The following is a 19,963-nucleotide window of genomic DNA, read 5'->3' as shown; positions in this document are numbered from 1 at the left end:
TTAATTACTCGTGTTTAGAAAACAAATTTCAAGTTCCTTTGTTTTGCTTAAAATACCTGCATTGCAACAGGAAAGTCATTTTGTGCTTCTGGAGGAAAGAAAACATCCACTGCCTTCTTTGGAAATGGTTGGTTCCCTGTTGGTGGTGTGCCAACTTCAATGATATGTAACTGTTCAAAAGAAAAGTAAAACTTATGATCAACTGCTAAAAAGGACCATAGCAGCTTTATTTGTGAAAACAACCAAATGTCCTAAATAGCTGAACTAGGCCTGGAGTGCTGTGGTTCATGGGGTCGCAAAGAGTAGGACATGACTGAGCGACTGAACTGAACTGAAACTATATGGTAACAACCATACTATGGAACACTCCTCAGTAATAAAATGAACTTTCAGACACAATGTCCAGTGGAAACACATAAAAAATGGCTACTCTTCATAAGATCGCATACTATATGATTCAACTTATAAAGCATTCTTGAAGAGACAGAATTTCAGAAATGAAAAGTAAATTAGTGATTTACAGGGGTTAGAGATGGCAAGCTAGCAGTAAGTGGTTGTGACTATAAAGGGGTAGCAAGAAGGTAATCTTTGTGGTAATGGAATAGTATGTATCTTCAATCTATACATGACAAAATTACACAATTATATAATTGAACCAATGTCGATTTCTGGTTTGTCAAATGTACTAAATGGCTATGTAAGACGTAACCATTAAGGTAAACTAGGAAAAGAGCACAGGATCGTTTCCCACAAATAATATGTATTACTTCAAGATAAAAATTTTATTGGTTTCAAACAGGAGCCTAAAGAAGTCTCTTTCTATGGTCTGTTGGCCATTTCAGATCTTGAAAATGTAATGGTCAATTCATTAGAAAGAAACATCTCAAGAAAAAAAAAAAAAAAAATTTTTAAAAAGTCAGTTGAACAGCTCAACCACATCTCAATCTACCTTAAAGAATGGTAAAACAATACACACAAAAATGCATTCTCATGGCTTTCGATTACAATTAAATTTTCCAAATAGAAATCTAACTGAAGTTATTAAAGTCTTCTCTGCCCACACCTACTCTAAATACAGATAAGTATAGACTCAACATGAGTAGTCGCTTTAATCACAGACACCTCAGAAATTTGGATGAGAACATTCTGGTTTAAAATGTCTGATGCTACATCAGCAAGCAATGGCAAGAGAGAGCAAATAATGTTAATGGAAGACTACTATATATTTTGCTTAGTCATGTGAGGAATGGACTTAAAAAATAACTCGGTTTCCAAGATATATAACCATATGAAAGTTACAGGGTCTCATCCTTAATTAGAATGACTAGCCATACTGAAAAAATTGCCTTCCCTTAAAAAAACCATGGCCGACTATAAAATATATAGCACAATATATCAAGTAAGCTCAAGAACCTATAAACTGGTTTTCTGATACTACAAAAATTATACACAAGGTTTTTTCTTAGGAGGACTTTTCAAAAAATGTCACAGCCTTATGTCTTAATTAGTGCATCTAATTTCTAATGTATATGGGTTTTTTGTTTAAAATTCATCAATTCAGATCTAAATATCTAAATTGTATTTTTTATCATTAGCCTACTGAGAGGCTGGTAGGAACATTCCTTGGTTCAGGGATTATTACTCTAAACTTTTAGGGAGAACGCTACCTCTGTACATATGTTCCCGCCCAGATTACAGGTTACTGATTACTGTATTTTAAGCAATCTCGATCTTGATTTTTTTAAACTACTTAGCATGGAAAATATATTAAGACTTCAGAGAACCTGCTATGGCGATGAGGAGAGCAGTCAGACTGCGTTTCCAGGGGCAGCCGTGCCAAGCGGGCATCCAGCAGTGCAATCGCAGCAGCAGCAGGGCCTCAGAGCTCTGCGCCAGGGCTTCTGGCTGCTGCCCACTCTCCCTTATTCCTCCTAATTCTCCCAGCTTGGTTCTAAACCTACTTAGCTAATGCAAACTACCCACTATACCTTCATTATTAAACTTTATGCTCTAAGCAACCATCCCCTGTTTCTGTTGTCTGCAACTAAGAACCCTGCAAAGCACTTCAACTTGTCCAAGTGATTTCAACGTAGTCAGTGTTGAGAAGCTCTGATTTAAGGCAACGGTACTGAAATTGTGGTCCACTCTACCTAGTCATCTACAGCATTTAAAATGCACATTATGAGCTCCACTTACTGAATCAGACTCTCTAGATGGAAGGCATACAAATGTACATTTTAGCCACCCTAGTGATTCTTAACGCACAGGAAAGCCTTTGGTAAAGGCAATGAAATAAAGTCTATAAACAGCAGACACAAACAAGTTGCTTAAGAAACATTCACTTTAGACAAGTATCACCAGAAACAGAATTTAAAGAAATTAAATCACCACCAATCTGAATGTTAAAAACAAATTAACAAAAGAGAAGACTATTTTGGAATCAGATAACAAATTAATTAGTAACAGAAAGACAAAAGGCAAATTCTCATTAAAACAATTTCCCGAGGCAAAACTTACCTTCCCTCCCGCTTGACCCCGTACTGCAAAACAAAACAACGTTGACTCTTCTGCATTGCCTTCCATCTTGAATTGTGCGAAGCTAGCCGCGTGTCCCTCAATGGGCTGAGATACTTTCCTATCTACAGAATACAACTGCATAGCTCCCACCACACGATTTTGCTACAAAAGATCAAGCAGAATAAAGTTTAGGGTCCCAACGAACCAGTAACTTTCAGATACAATAATCAGTGAAATAATTAAAACACTTTATCATCTTTAGAAGGATTTACAATTCCTTTTCTCTCAATGTAGATTTGATACTTAATTTAAAATTTAGTTGCAAACATTCTATTAAAGCTTAACATGAATGTTTAAAATGTGCCTCACATACAACCATCTTTTTACACTATCCTTTTTTTTTAAAAAAAGAAAGATATAGGAGTACTCGGAGAAGGCAATGGCACCCCACTCCAGTACTCTTGCCTGGAAAATCCCATGGGCAGAGGAGCCTGGTAGGCTGCAGTCCATGGGGTCGCTAAGAGTCGGACACGACTGAGCGACTTCACTTTCACTTTTTCACTTTCATACATTGGAGAAGGAAATGGCAACCCACTCCAGTGTTCTTGCCTGGAGAATCCCAGGGACGGGGAGCCTGGTGGGCTGCCGTCTATGGGGTCACACAGAGTCGGACACGACTGAAGTGACTTAGCAGTAGCAGCAGGAGTACTCATTCTGCAGTAAATATCCACAATAAATTCCAAATCACTCAAACTCATTCCCTCAACCCGCAGAGAGGACCTCAAAACACCTTGCTAAGAGTACTCCAACCTGTATGACAGTATAAGGGATTAAACCAGCAACTTTTATTTCTTCTTAAAAAAAAGGGGGGGGGGAGTCAGATGGGCAAAGAAGATCCAATTTCAAAATAAACTACATTTCAAGCACATAAATTCTCTAGACCTTTTCTTTATTCAAAACTAGAAAAATGTTACCTGTGCAGATATGCCAGTCAGAAGTAACCACTTTTGCTTTGCATCAGTTCGATAATTGATAATCTGGCACCCTGCGAGGCTAGAGTGGCGATCAAACATTTTCACCGGCTGCGACTCTCCTTCCATACTCCAATGATAAACTGCATTATCCGTAACAAGAGCAACCGTATTCAAAGAGATCCATTTCCAGAAGGTGACATCATCAGTCATGGTATGGGCCTTCATTTTACTTTTCATTTCAATGTTAAATATCTGGAGAGTTTTCCCAGCTAAAAACAAAAGTAAGAATTATGAATCACTAAGAAAGCAAAGCTCAAGATAAATTAGTATCTAGCTAGATCAGACTATCTCTGCATCAAAATCTGTAACTTCCAAACAAAATGGTCCTAGCATGAGACTAATAACATCTACAGTAGTCACAGTGACAGAGCTGCAACCACTGAGGAGCTGGGACTGAGCAATCTACACCTAAACGTGAAGCAAAAACTATCACCTCTAATAAATACACTTGAAACAGATAGTATTACTTCCAAAGAGTTTTAAATCCCAACTAAAAATGAACAGCTCCCTTAATGATGAAAAACAAGTTGTAACCTTCATACTTAATTAAGAATGCTTACCCATAAACTTAATGGTTGGTACACAGAAAAAAAATGGTTGGTACACAGAAAAAAACAAATCTGATTCAAGCACATGGGGAAAACGTCTACTTTTTAAAAGGCAGCCATTCCCCATTCAAATATATCTTGTGGAAACTTCTTTGGAAGAGGATCTACTTCAACTCTACCTGTACCACTAACACATGAGAGAGGTGCATGCTACACTGTATTGGTTTAAGATACAAAGGGAAGGTAGAGGTGCTACAGAAAAGGAGAGGAAGACAAAGGAGGAAGGTTTCAGATGTTAATATATTAAAGGTAAGAACAAAATTCAAGCTTCAACCAGTTAAAACAGCAAACATTTAGTAAAAGAAGATGAAATCTGCTGTGAATGTTAAGAGTTCACTGAGTCAGATGCAAAGGTTTATACTGAAAATTTGAGACCCATCACAATCCAAAAAGTGATTTGGGTTAAGTTAATAGAGATCAAAGCCCACAGCTAACATTAGGCTGCCTAATTCGTATTAGTCCTTAGAGACTAAGGAAAACTCCATTCCTGAGCCTCAGAGAATTTGGCTCCTGAAGAACAAAAATTATAAGGTAGTAAGGGAGTGGGGGTGGAGAGAGGGATGGGACGGGACACAAAACATACAGCTTTGTACCACAACCCTCCTTAATTACTACATGGGTAAAAACTTCTTCCATAAAATGAAGAATGTTATCCCCATCCCACACAATATGTAAACCACAACCAGACTTGAACAATTGTGAGAGTTACGGTCCTGTTTATAAAAAGAAACTAAGGGATTTGAAACTGGATTCAGAAGGAAGCCATATTTGGGAATAATTTAAATTTCCTTTGTTTCTTCCCCAACCCCTAGTTAATTACATGTTTTATTCTTTATGTGAAAGAGGTTGGAGCATATGTACATGGGGTGTTTTGGGGAGGAGGGCAAGGGTTGACAGCTTAACTATGTAGTGTAGACACAAAGGCACAGATCTATAATGGTATTACTGTATGGGGCTCTGAAAACTCTTTCAATTTATTCTTTTTATAAAACAGGACAATAACTAATACAATCTAATTTAAGAAAACTCACCATCTGCACACATAAGAAAGCATTAAGAAATGTGATAAAATAACAACAACATTAAAAATAGAAAAGAATTATGAGAAAATTAAAACGATGGCCTTATAATAGAGGAATGAGAGCTGTTAAGCAATTGAATTTAAATTCTTTAAGGAGGCTGAAGGGAACTTACTACCTTAAATATGTACTGCAAATAACAGACCCCTGCCACAGAACAAGTATCCCAGGTAAAATCTGGACCATCTTTCCCAGAGATGAGATCAACTTCTATCTTGCAGAGATGTAACAATGACTTCTTTGAGTATGTTTTCAGTCCACCCCTCGCCCAATCAATTTAATTTCCAAACAGTGTCACTACTAAACACAAAATATAAATCATGTGGAAAAAACAAGTCTATTTAAATACTTCAGCACCTGGAACAAGTCACCCACAAATTTACCAAGAAATTACCAAGAATCTGAACACTTCCTCCTACTATCAAGAAGAAAAGCAACAAACCAAAAAACAGCCAACTAAATGTCTCTTTCAAGTTGAGATAGTTACCTAGCCCTCGTAAGAGTCTGTTTTAAATAGTCAATTCTACTTTCAGTCTAAAGTTCAAAGGAAAAAAATTAACGTAAGACTCCCAGAAAGTATGAGGGCCTCTGAACTCTGTTTGGACTGCCAGGTTGTAGAGTTAGTTCCCTACTATGACAATTAAAAAGTCAGTCTGAATAAACTAACACCATTGATTCCAAAAAGTTAATACCTACCTATATATACACACACACTTTTAAAAATCAGTCTAAGTTCAAGCCAGTTTTAGAATTTGTTAAATGTAACACAAACCTGACATATAAAAAAGACACAGAATGAAGAGCAAGTTTATCACCATAACAAAATTCTGCAATGTATAGTTGCTAACACTAGTAAAGTATATTTTACTCCAGAAAACAAATCACTAATTTCTTGTGTCTTCTGTAAATGGGGTTATGTTTTTAATATAGTATTACCACACCATAGATATAAAGCTTAAATTCATTTAATCTAAATCTTAAAATTTTCCAAGTATGTGTAGAAAGTAAGACAGCTCACAGAATTATGCCAAGTAAAAGTCATGAAAATAGTTTAAAAAATCACAGTAACAGCTTTCACTTTGCAGATCTGTTTAACCAAACTTAATATACTAAAAAAAAGATTCTAATTACTGTATTTGAATAAATTCCTATAGGAAAAGTTTTAAGAAAAAAACACAATCTGTTTATACCTTTTAGTGCAATTACTTTGCTGGCTGGATTCATGATGGCGCTGTCTGCTGAAATTGGTCTTCGAATTGGATTACTTGGGTCATTCATATCAATAATTACCACCTGGGCCTGCTCTCCTACTTTCTCTCTAATGCAGATGAATTTGTCTGACTCCATAGTCAAGGTACTGAAGCCAATATTTGCTGGGTTTATACCCAGGTTCTGGAGCTGAGGGAAGAAAAAAACAAAAAATATTAATAAATCATGCTACCAAGTGAATTAGAAAGACTTGATATTCATGTGTGGTCATCATTACAAATCCTCATTTAACCATTACTACTTCAAGGTCAACATTGACAACTCCATTACACGGATTCAAATGAGGCAATTAATATAATGGACCTTCTCTCTTCCAACAAGTATGGTTTTCAATTGTTTTGTTATAATCCTGCAGTTGTAACTTGAGAGGTATAACCATCTGGTGACAACTAAGAGGAAGAACAGACAGATATAAAGGTAAGAGCTACATCTGAGAGGTAGCCTTTATGGGTCAAGGAACCTGAGGTAATCAATGTTTCATGGCTTGGGATTTCTGAACTATTAGATCGTCCTCTCTAATCCCCTTTAGGATTTAGTAGTTACTTGATCATATGTACTGGACTTCAGGAAACTGAAAATTATTGATAAATTATAGCATAAAATGAGAGAGTTAAAAATTTCACAGGGTTCTTGGTCTAAAGTAACTTGGATCAGCCAGAGCAGACAAGTAAGTTACAATACTTGGCAAAAAGTGCCAAAACAAAGATACGTAAGAGAGATCCAGTCAAAGGAAGCCTACAGGCAAGGGAGTGAATGTGTTCAACAGAAGTAGACTAGAGAACACACCACAGAAGGATGAGCACATATTAAGGCCTAGAGATATGAAAGTGTGGTCTGCTGCAGCTTTGCTGGTGGTCCACTGGTTAAGAATCTGCTTTCAATGCAGGGGATGCTGGTTAGATCCCTGGTTGGAGAACTAAGATCTCACATGCTGTGGGGCAACTAAGCCCATGTGCTGCTACGAAGACCCAAAACAGCTAAATAAATAACTAAAAAAAAAAAAAAGTGTGGCCTGCTAAGGGAATTCTAAGTGCTCTTGTAACACTGGGAATAGAGATTATGTATGAAAGGTTTTTGGAGAATTAAGATGACAAACACAAGTATGGGCTAGACTGGTAAGATAGATGTACCCCAGTAAGAATCAGGAATTGATCCTAAGGAAACTACTTCAGGATTTTAACAAGGAAAATAATGGAATCAGATTTGCTTTGTGTATGCAGAAGCTATTAATTTGCTAAGCAAATATACAAGATCTAAAGATGACACATCTTTAAAAACTAGTTAAATATATAACTGAGAACAAGAGGAGAAGGAGATTTCTACCAGACTGGGTCATTTCTCTAGGTGACTAAATGTAGTATAATAGACCACCACTCAAAGGCTACCTGAAGGCTTTCTTAGCCTTGACCAGCCGGAGGGTTTTATTTTTTTCCTCCAATAGGTAACAAGTTCACATGGAACAAAATACAAACAAAAATTTTAAAGCAGGAAGATGAAAAAAAAATTTTTTTAAGCATGGGAAAAGAAAACTCACTGTCACTACTCTCTTCTGGACCAGCTGAGCCAAGGTAACTGTGATGCATGCTCAGTCACTCAGTCCTGTCCAACTCTGTGCAACCCCACGGACTGTAGCCCTCCAGGCTCCTCCTCTGTCCACGGAATTTTCCAGGCAAGATACTGCAGTGGGTTGCCATTTCCTACTCCAGGGGATATTCCTGACCCAGGGATTGAACCCATGTCTCTTTCACTGGCAGGTGGATTCTTTACTGCTGAGCCACCTGGCAAGCCCTAAAGGTAACTGTCTTTTACATAAATTATTCTGTCAAACTCTTCTGCTAATAGTGCTAAACTATAACCAGTCCAGGATTTCAAAAGAATACAACGTAAGATTAAGAGACTACATTGTAATTTCACTTCCCTCTTACACCTCAATGACTGTAGGTACAATGATCAAGTATAGTTACAGTAACTTGGTCACTGAATACCAGGGTACGTAACCAAGCAATTGTCTAACTATTAACACAAACATGGTAATAAAGTGGAAGATTAACTAGTTGTACAAGCTCAAGTATATGCTGTAGTGCAAGGCAAGTATACAAGCTGTGAGATATGTAACTTATAAGTGAGTTTGGTTACAACTTTATGAATTACCAATTTTCATTTCTTCCTAACTTTAACTTTTAGTGACATTCAGTTTCAGAACTAATGGAGGAAGATAAAGAAGTGGTCCTCAACAATCCATGAAGGGACCTTGTCGGGGGTTAAGGGATGCCTTAGGCAAACCAGGCTGTCTAATTTCATAAGAGGTGGATACATTTGTATTTCTGAGTAGACCAGTCCTCAGGCTCAAGTTTAATTGAGTTACCTTTCCAATAATTAAAAAAATATTTCAGTAGATCCTAGAGCTCCCAGAACCATATACATAAAAGCAACAAGTTATCTTCTAAACTACTCTTTAAAAGAATTCTAGGCCTCTAAGTTACTACCAAGCATTCACCAAAAGCAATTTTGAGTCTCAGCTGTCACAGCTTAAATCCTACAATGTCTGAGAAAGTAAAAATAAACAGTGCTAGTCAAACAGTAAAATTAAAACAAGGATGCAAACCACAAACACACTGAACTAAATGATTCCAAGAGATTCTTTTTTATTCCTCCACATAAGAGGTAGGTAGAAGACAACTAACTGTAAGAGAAGAAAACACTATGAGATAATAAAGAGGAGGGAAAATGGTAAGTCAAGAAACATGTGTTTTATTCTTTCCCAGATCTCCAGATAAATGCATCAAGAAATGTCTTCAAAAGCCAGCAGAGACCTTTAGCCTCATAGCTGTTTTATTTGCAGAAAAAAGCAAAGATTTGGTGCAAAGTGGGGGCACTTTCTGATACTTCTCCTCAATCTATGTAGTACTTTTACTTTTTCTCATTAAACACATTCTACCAAGAAAGCTGTGTATATATATTTTTAACCTTCTCTATCAACATTGTACTGCATATGAAAGATTTATACTTTATTAAAAAAAAATTAAGTAAAAACTAGATGGCAAATCCTCACCAATCTACACATTTAAACATTTTAAGAAGCATACTTAAGTAATGCCTATTTACATAACTAAATAGGAAACCTCTCCTTCCTAAAAAGCCTCTCCCAGTTGTTAGGATAAGTGACCTATTTCAATAGGTTAACAGGAAGTTACTTTTTCTCCCACCTCTTCAAATAAGGTCAGTAAGAATTTTTCCTCATTGCTGATACTTCTCAGTGAGAATGCCCAGTTCAGTTCAGTCGCTCAGTCGTGTCCGACTCTTTGCAACCCCATGCATCGCAGCACGCCAGGCCTCCCTGTCCATCACCAACTCCCGGAGTTCACCCAGACTCATGTCCATCGAGTCAGTGATGCCATCCAGCCATCTCATCCTCTGTCATCCCCTTCTCTTCCTGCCCCTAATCCCTCCCAGCATCAGGGTCTCTTCCAATGAGTCAACTCTTCACATGAGGAGGCCAAAGTACTGTGTTTCAGCTTTAGCATCATTCCCTCCAAAGAAATCCCAGGGCTGATCTCCTTCAGAATGGACTGGTTGGATCTCCTTGCAGTCCAAGGGACTCTCAAGAGTCTTCTCCAACACCACAGTTCAAAAGCATCAATTCTTCGGCGCTCAGCCTTCTTCACAGTCCAACTCTCACATCCATACATGACCACAGGAAAAACCATAGCCTTGACTAGACGAACCCTTGTTGGCAAAGTAATGTCTCTGCTTTTGAATATGCTATCTAGGTCGGTCATACCTTTCCTTCCAAGGAGTAAGCATCTTTTAATTTCATGGCTGCAGTCACCATCTGCAGTGATTTTGGAGCCCCAAAAAATAAAGTCTGACACTGTTTCCACTGTTTCCCCATCTATTTCCCATGAAGTGGTGGGACCAGATGCCATGATCTTCGTTCTCTGAATGTTGAGCTTTAAGCCAACATTTTCACTCTCCTCTTTCACTTTCATCAAGAGGCTTTTGAGTTCCTCTTCACTTTCTGCCATAAGGGTGCTGTCATCTGCATATCTGAGGTTATTGATATTTCTCCCAGCAATCTTGATTCCAGCTTGTGTTTCTTCCAGTCCAGCGTTTCTCATGATGTACTCTGCATATAAGTTAAGTAAGCAGGGTGACTATATATAGCCTTGACATACTCCTTTTCCTATTTGGAACCAGTCTGTTGTTCCACGTCCAGTTCTAACTGTTGCTTCCTGACCTGCATACAAATTTCTCAAGAGGCAGATCAGGTGGTCTGGTATTCCCATCTCTTGAAGAATTTTCCACAGTTTATTGTGATCCACACAGTCAAAGGCTTTGGCATAGTCAATAAAGCAGAAATAGATGTTTTTCTGGAACTCTCTTGCTTTTTCCATGATCCAGCGGATGTTGGCAATTTGATCTCTGGTTCCTCTGCCTTTTCGAAAACCAGCTTGAACATCAGGAAGTTCACGGTTCACATATTGCTGAAGCCTGGCTTGGAGAATTTTGAGCATTACTTTACTAGCGTGTGAGATGAGTGCAATTGTGCAGCAGTTTGAGCATTCTTTGGCATTGCCTTTCTTTGGGATTGCAATGAAAACTGACCTTTTCCAGCCCAGAACACTCACCAATTCTTCCCAAATTTTCCAAGGGTATATTAAAAAGGAAAACATCCCAAAACAATTCTGGTTTAGATGCACTCTCAAAATGGGGTCACATAAAAGGGTTATCATACTAGATATCTATGTCTAATGATATTTGTGTAGATTAAAACTTTAAAATACAACGAAGGGAATTCCTGGCGATCCAGTGGCTAGGACTCCACACTTCCACTGCTGCAAGCCCAGGTTTGATCGCTTGTCAGGGAACTAGGGTCCCACAAGCTGCACAGTGCAGACAAAGAACAAAACCCAACACACTTTAAACAGGTTTCATTTTCAAAACAACATATACTAGCCATAAAATATTCTAGTCAGTTATAAAGGTCTAATGGTGATGAAAGTGAAAGAGGAGAGTGAAAAAGCTGGCTTAAAGCTCAACATTCAGAAAACTAACATCATGGCATCCGGTCCCATCACTTCATGCCAAACAGATGGGGAAACAGTGGAAACAGTGGCTGACTTTATTTTTCTGGGCTCCAAAATCACTGCAGATGGTGACTGCAGCCATGAAATTAAAAGAAGCTTGCTCCTTGGAAGAAAAGCTATGACCAACCTAGACAGCATATTAAAAAGCAGAGACACTACTTTGCCAACAAAGGTCCGTCTAGTCAAGGCTATGGTTTTTCCAGTGGTCATGTATGGATATGAGAGTTGGACTATAAAGAAAGCTGAGCGCCGAAGAATTGATGCTTTTGAACTGTGGTGTTGGAGAAGACTCTTCAGAGTCCCTTGGACGGCAAGAAGATCCAACCAGTCCATTCTAAAGATCAGCCCTGGGTGTTCACTGGAGGGACTGATGTTGAAGTTGAAACTCCAATACTTTGGCCACCTGATGCGGAAAGCTGACTCATTTGAAAAGACTCTGATGCTGGGAAAGATTGAGGGCAGGAAGAGAAGGGGACGACAGAGGATGAGATGGTTGGATGGCATCACCAACACAATGGACATGGGTTTGGGTGGACTCCGGGAGTTGGTGATGGATAGGGAGGCCTGGCGTGCTGTGATTCATGGGGTCACAATGAGTCAGATACAACTGAGCAACTGAACTGAACTGAATGGTATATGAGCTATATACCACAGAAACTGAATCACAGATTGTGGAACAAACCATTAATAAATTCAGAGAACATACTAAGCGTCTACATACTTGCAGCTGTTTTCAGAGAATACACAATAATACTCAAACTGTCCACATTTTTTATCCTCTCAATTAGCAAAATATCACAACTTTTGAAGTTGTTTGTTGTTCAGTCGCTAAACTGTGTTGGAGTCTTTGTGATCCCATGGACTGCCGCATGCCAGGCTTCCCTTCTGTCCTTCACCATCTCCTGGACTTTGCTCAAACTCCTCTCCATTGAGTCGGTGATGCCATCCAACCATGTCTTCTTTGGTCCCCTTCTCCTTCTGCCCTGAATCTTCCCCAGCATCAACATCTTTCCCAATGAGTCAGCTCTTCCCATCAGGTGGCTTAACTCTATTGGAGCCTCAGCTTCAGTCCTTCCAATGAACATTCAGGGTTGATTACCTTTAGGACTGAGTCATTTGATCTCCATGGTATCCAAGGGACTCTCAACTGTTGAAGTTGGGAATATTCTGAGATAGTCTTGGAAGTTTCTATAATAAAGTATCTTTTTTAAACTTCAAATAATTTTTATTATTTTATAACTATTATTTATAAAATAAGAATATGGAGTCAATACCCTTCGGTCCAAAAAAATGAATCTTTTTCTTTTTGAATAGTTGTGACATGCATATGACAAAGAATTCATTCTATACAAAAGGGTATGCTGCTGCTGCTGCTGCTAAGTCACTTCAGTCATGTGTGACTCTGTGCGACCCCATGAACCGCAGCCCACCAGGCTCCCCGTCCCTGGGATTCTCCAGGCAAGACCACTGGAGTGGGTTGCCATTTCCTTCTCCAATGCATGAAAGTGAAAAGTGAAAGTGAAGTCACTCAGTCGTGTCCGACTCTTCGTGACCCCATGGACTGCAACCTACCACGCTCCTCCATCCATGGGATTCTCCAGGCAAGAGTACTGGAGTGGGGTGATAAACGGGTATAACTACTATTAAAAGGCACTCACTCAAAAAAAAAAAGGCACTCACTCCACGTTTCCAGTAATACCTTTCTCCCGCCAGCAACTAGGGATACTTTTCCATCTTAGATATCCTATGCACAGGTTAAAAATATATATATATTTCCAGTTTCCCTTAAAAAGAAACAACACTAGTCTCCGTTAAAAAAAACCAAAGCACTAATGACACATGCACAGAAGCACACAGCCACTGACTGCTCCCTTGTGAAGAAGTCACCAAACTTCGCAGTTTGTTTCGTTTCCAGGCTGGATTCTGCATACTAGTCTGTAAGTGGCACTACTCTAAGACTTGACACTTAAATCTAGTTCAGATGCTAAAAAATAAGTAGTCATCCATCCCTAGTAACCCACTGGGGATTGGTTCCAGGTGCCCTGGCAGACATCAAAAGTCCACAGATGCTGGTTAAGGCCTTTGTATGTATGGGAAACCACAGATAAGGAGAGGAGGGTTGACTGTAAATAGATTTTATGTTAATCAGCACACCCAAACTCTGGAGTGCCCTGGAATTATATTTTACAAATGATACAGAATTGTTTCCTTTTCCCCTGTCCCCCCAATTTAGATTACACGCCAAAAGACAAAAAAGACACTGCATTTTTAGTTTTGTAGTCACAAACAGTATTTCAGATTCCCCACAATCCAGAGAACACAGAAGGTTCTCCATTCAAATAGACAATTACCATACAAATGCATAACTCTGATTATAAACTACAAATGCCATCCAAAATCAGTTTTGTGGATTCATACGAGAAAAAATGTCTGGGTTTAGCCCTAGTTTTGCCACATAAATGACCAAAGGTAAATCAGTTATCTCTGTATATCTACCATTTCTTTATCTGAAACATGAGATGATAGTACATTTCCCACAACTGTGAGGATTTAACTGAAGTGCTTTCAGAACATAGTAAAGCCTCAATAGATACTATTAGCACATATAATACATGAGTACTCTGGCCAGCTCAAGATTAGCTTTTTTTGAATTTGCATTTTATCTGCTTAATTCAGCTGTGCTAGAAGTTGGCTAAAACTCAGGGTGTGAATTTCTTTGAACTACTGATAAAAAGATTACTAGTCTCTCTGTGCTCAACTTAGTAGACACTGCATGTTTGTTTGTTTTTTCTTTTGAGAAAAGGAAATTACTCTTTAAAATTTCCAATTCTGCTCTTTAATTTACCCAATTAAAAGTCAGGTAGAGACGAGACTCTTCAAAATCACATAACATGGAATCATGTAATATATCCACGCCAGGTAACCCCATTTTACTTCAATTATTATTTTTAGGGGCACATGGAACAGTACTGTTGAGGCTTTCTAGCAAACTTGGCAAACATATCTCCTAAACCTTTGTTTAGGGAGCAAGCCAGGAAAGCTAATGCAAACAGAAGGTGTAAGGTCAGGAGAAGTAATTCTCTTTACCCTAAAGAGCTCAAGGCTAAGAAATAGCTGAAGTGGAAAGCACTTTCTCCCTTAGTGCGCCCAAGAGTTGAAGCTAGCTGGGTCAGAGAAACACGCACACACCGCTCCCCAGCCCCCAATACATTTCTAAAACCAAAATTTCCCAATTTTTCCTAATATGCCCATGCCCCACTATTTCAGATCCATTTACCCAACTAAACCATAGCTCCTCAAATAAAAACTTTCTTAAAGAATGAAAGCCTCTGCCATTCCTGCCTCTCAATAGTTCTAAAGGCTCAAATATTCTTACACAAAAGGACAACATTTCTTTACTAATTGTATATGGCTAATTACTTTTCAAGATAATTACAGATTAAAGGATTTATGAAACCCAAGATTCTGCACTAATATAAATAAAACAGGAGAAGTTGTTCCTTGCAGAAGAAAGCTAACTTAAAAATGGTAAAAGACTGATGGAATTCTTTAAAAGTCAGTATTTTGCAATTAACACAATAATTGATTCAGACAAAAATCATCAACGGATACAAGAACAGATGAAATTTTGAGAAACAACAAGTATTTGTAATGTCTCAAAATATCTTCCCACAAAACAAAGGGAAAGGAGATTTATGGTGAAGAAAACTGTTACCCAACCCTCATGCAAGGGTTGTGATAAAAGTTAACATAACTAGCAATGAGTCAAAATGACAGCATGTGCTTCCCTTCCCAATGTGAAGCATTACAAAGGACACATCACTCCTGCAGTATTCCTGACATACAGCCTGAATTCAATCAGGAAGACACATCAGACGAACACAAAATGGGGAACATGCCACAAGAAAAATGACCTATATTCTTTTAAAAAGAGACAGGACAACTCAATGCAATTCATGATCCTGAATTTTCTTACAAAGAACATTACTGGAACAACTGATGAAATCTGAATTGAGCCTGAGGTTAACACTAGTCTGTCAAATTCTTCACCTCAATCACTACAGTATGGCTGTATAAGACCATTTTGTTATTCTTATTAAACACATACTAGAGTATGTAGTATAGGAGAAGGCAATGGCACCCCACTCCAGTACTCTTGCCTGGAAAATCCCACGGATGGAGGAGCCTGGTGGGCCGCAGTCCATGGTGTCGTTAAGAGTTGGACACAACTGAGCAACTTCACTTTCACGCACTGGAGAAGGAAATGGCAACCCACTCCAGTGTTCTTGCCTGGAGAATCCCAGGGACGGGAGAGCTTGGTGGGCTGCCGTCTGTGGGGTCACACAGAGTTGGACACGACTGAAGTGACTTAGCAGCAGCAGAGTATGTAGTGGCAGAGGCATCATATCCACAAACCACTTTCAAACAGTTCAGTAAAAAAAATGTACTGAAAGAGGATAAATCAAATGTAGCAAAAAAAAAAAAAAAAAATTAAGAACTGACAAATCTGGGTAAAGTGTGCAAAGAATCTCTGTACCATTTTTCAACTTTTCTGTAAATCTCAAACTCTGTAAGAATTAGAATGTTTCTTACAAGAGTCATAACTGAAGGCAACATACAGATCTTGCCTGGATCCTGCTTTAAACAAACCAAATTAACATTTAGGGACAATAAGGGGAATCTGAATATGGACTGGTTTTCAGAACATTGAGAAATTGTTAACTATCAGGATGTTATAATGCTACTGTGATTATAAAAAGCTTTTCTTATTTTCTAAAGATGCATGCATACTGGAATATTTATGAACCATTATAACAGCCTAAATTTTAAAAATGTTTAAAACAAATACAGCAAAATAGCATTAAAAATCTAGATGACTGGGTATATGCTCTCACCAGTATTATGAAAATGTGCAGTTATTATTTTTTGAAGTTTTAGAAAAGGGATGAAAAGGTTACAGAATTTGAAAATTAAATTGAAGCTATAAGGATTAGACTTTATTGGACAGTTTACCTGAAGGGCAGGAAGGCAGAATACAACCTTAAAAGGTAGAGATGAAAATCAAACCATTCATCTGGTTTGATTTTGCTCTGTAAAGGAGCTGAATAACATCTGACAATTAGAACTGAGAGGTTTGCTACACTGTCCAATATGGTCACATGTAGCCATTTACTTTAGCTTAGTAAATAAAATTTAAAATTCAGTTTCTCAGTCACACTGATCTCATTTCAAGTACTCAACTGCCACATGTGACTACCATGCTGGAAAGCACAGAATGATATTTCCATTATTGCACAGTTCTACTGGAGAGCATTTTCTTACAAGTCCAACAAGGAGAAAGGGAGAACTTTTTTTACATTAAACTCTGGCAAAATATAAAGGACAGCTGGCAAAAAGACACACGCACCTTAGATAAGGATTTCAGACAAGACAAGGAGAAGCAGAAAAAAATTACAACTTTCAGGTTTCAGAGCCCAGGTAGCTGCAGGAGGCTTAAGGGAAAAAAGTCTACAAAGTTCAATGCTACAGGTCCAAGGAAGAGCCCACCTCACTCTGCGTGTTTCTTTCAAGAAAGCACTAAACATTCAAATAGCTAAGGCCCAGGTGCTGATGTAATTTCTTCAGAGAACAGGGGAAAAGAAAAGCCCATCTCTGTGCCTGATAAACCACCACTGCCTCAATTTCTAAGATGCTCATCAATGTCAAAAAGCTTTTGCGTAAAGAGTACAACTGTAAGATGAACCCTCAATTTAAAAAATGTTGACTCTGAAACTGTATTAAAATCAAAGAAATTTGGTAAAAAAATTTTTTTTAACTTCAGCAATATTAGATTCAGAAATCTAAGTTAAATGCTCATCAGTTTTTAACATTTTAAGCTTTGATTTTCTGGTCTTGGTTTTGAAACTATACTTGATTTAACTGTCCATGTGGCAAACAGAAAAGAGAAAGTGTCTATCCCTGTATGAGGGGGAGCAAGGCATGATTAGGTGCTGCATAAAAGGTTTAAGCAGTTTAATAAATGGCAAGCTCTTAGAGCTTCCCTGGCGGCTCAGAGAGTAAAGAATGCGTCTGCAATGAGGGAGACCTGGGTTTGATACCTGGGTCGGGAAGATCTCCTGAAGTGAGGCATGGCAACCCATCCAGTATGCTTGCCTGGAGAATCCCCATGAACAGAGAAGCCTGGTGGGCTACAGTCCATGGGGCTGCAAAGAATTAGACACGACTGAGAGACTAAGCACACAAGCTCTTAGAATAGCATGGGGGCACATAAGAATTTGTTTTAGAGATTTCTATCCTTTTACAGTTACTTAACTCTGGGACCATGGTCTCATGACAAACTATTCAAAAACAGATTGGCTCTGATGTCATGCTACTAACATTACATAGCGAGGGCCAATGTGGGAATCGCTTTTTTTCAAAATTCTTGTTACTAAAGAAAGCTTGGAAAAACCTTCATGTATCAAGGAAATCAGGAAATCCATTGACATTGAGTCAGCATCTATTAGAATACATTAGTGATCAAACTATGAAAACGTTGTTAAAGGAACCAAATGGACTATGTCTATATTAATCCAATAGTATACATGTATTAAAAAGGGTAGAAAAAATAAAAAGGGTAAAAAATTCTGCCATAAGACAATTCAACCAACTAAAACCAGACTACTTTTTCAATGTCCAATTCTTTGACTAGCTAAAAATGACACTCTCCATCAGCCTAACGTCTGTCTAAACAATCAATCACAATTGTGTCTGTGCCTACAAATATCATACAATTTAAAGAATAACAAATTTGCTTTGAGTCTACTAATTTCATCCAGCACTTCCTACATCTGATCAGACAGGAACATTTACTGGAAACAGGTTTCTTTATAAGCACACCCAGGGAGTCTGCTTCCTAATGAATGACTAGTAAGCTCAGGACACAACTCATTTACCAGCTGAATCAGCTGAAGATCAAAATATATTAAACTTTGTGTCTATGACAGCATTATTATGGATTATGTTTCACAATTAGTGCTTGGCTTTACACTTTCCGGTTCCTTCCTCCTTTTTTGTCTTAATAGTTACAACGTAAAGGAAGGATGTACAGATACTGTGTTTCAGACAAGGCAGTTTTTGTGCCTGCTCTCTTATAATCCCACTTCAGTTACATTTTTTGTAAATGAATCATGAGTCTTTTGGGGGGAGGGGGAGGTGCACCATGTGGCCTGCAGGATCCTAGTTCCCCAACCAAGGATGGAACCCTCACCCCCTGCAGTGGAAGCACAGGCTTAACCACTAGGCAGAGAAGAAGTCCCTGAATCTTGTATCTTGATAAAGACTTAAGTCTTTATTTACTTTACGGCTACAGAGTAAAGAAGTCAACAATTTTAGTCCTGTTGATACTTGGATGTCATCCAATACTGATATTTTTAAGTGCTTGAAGATCTGGTTAACTTCCTACCCAAGGATTTCACTCAGTATGACTTCCTTTGAAAGTTCCAAACATCCTCTACCTTCACCAGCATTAATCACAGTGAAGAAAATGCTGACAGTAGTAACTGCTGAGCCTTTCCAGGAAACTAGCACAACGTCAAAAACTGCGATTGCTGTTTTCTATAGGAAAGTTTAAAAATGCTGAAAACGCAGCATTCCTTTAGTTCTTTCATCAATTGTATAGCAGCCACTGTTTTCTATGTACTTCACACATTTTAAGCAACAAATAAAAATGCCCTTGTAGACTCCATACTTAACATATACATTTGTTTCTATTCCATGTAAATCTCTGAAGCAATCATTCTCAGGAGAACTTTTTATTTTTAACTCTGGTCACTCACTCCAAAATGTTTAATACTTTCAGGAAGGAACCATAGTTGCAGACAGGAACTGTAAGACTACTAGCTTTGGTAAACTATCAGGAGACTCAAAGAATTTTTCCTACTTGTAGCCAGCTAACTGGAAAATTTCAAACCTTATATGTGACTCATTCTTTAAAATAAGAACCCAATAATTTGATGAAATATCACATAGTAATTCTAACCAAGCTGCAGGGGAATACATGTACACCCCAAATCTTGCAGATAGATGTGACTCCCCAGGTTTTGCCCTTTCATGTATAAATGCCATTTAGCTGGCACAAAACAACTGAACGCTACCAAAGCTATGACTGGTTCTAGGTGGTGGTTACAGGTATTAATTATCTCAGAAGAAATGGAAATGCAATCTAAAGCAGGACACACAATTTAATGGAGGGCAGAACTACAAAGATTGGGAGAGAACACACAGAAATAAAAACACCCAACAGGGTATTCATTTTCCCAAGCAGACTATTCCCTGGTCATCCAAAAAAGCTTCTGATAACTGTTGGAGAGAATGTGGAAATACTAGAA

General features: G+C 38.3%; 1 protein-coding gene and 1 non-coding gene across 4 annotated transcripts in view; one reads left to right on the top strand and one right to left on the bottom strand.

Annotated features, from left to right (window-relative positions):
- The window catches only part of CLTC (clathrin heavy chain), a 71,298-nt gene that overhangs the window by 41,817 nt on the left and 9,518 nt on the right, over positions 1 to 19,963 (bottom strand). For all 3 annotated transcript variants that reach the window (XM_061390188.1, XM_061390186.1, XM_061390187.1), the window contains exons 2-5: positions 6,429 to 6,636; positions 3,492 to 3,760; positions 2,518 to 2,679; positions 57 to 170 (exon numbers count right to left, since the gene is read on the bottom strand). In XM_061390188.1, the coding sequence (XP_061246172.1) occupies positions 57 to 170; positions 2,518 to 2,679; positions 3,492 to 3,760; positions 6,429 to 6,636 (753 nt within the window). The remainder of the gene's footprint in view (positions 1 to 56; positions 171 to 2,517; positions 2,680 to 3,491; positions 3,761 to 6,428; positions 6,637 to 19,963) is intronic.
- LOC133233137 (small nucleolar RNA SNORA2/SNORA34 family) lies at positions 758 to 884 on the top strand. The gene has a single exon (XR_009731613.1). It is a non-coding gene; the product is annotated as a small nucleolar RNA SNORA2/SNORA34 family (small nucleolar RNA).

The sequence above is a fragment of the Bos javanicus genome, chromosome 19 (genome assembly GCF_032452875.1).
Source record: "Bos javanicus breed banteng chromosome 19, ARS-OSU_banteng_1.0, whole genome shotgun sequence".
Lineage (NCBI taxonomy): Eukaryota > Metazoa > Chordata > Mammalia > Artiodactyla > Bovidae > Bos > Bos javanicus.
This window is presented reverse-complemented; position numbering and strand designations above follow the sequence as displayed.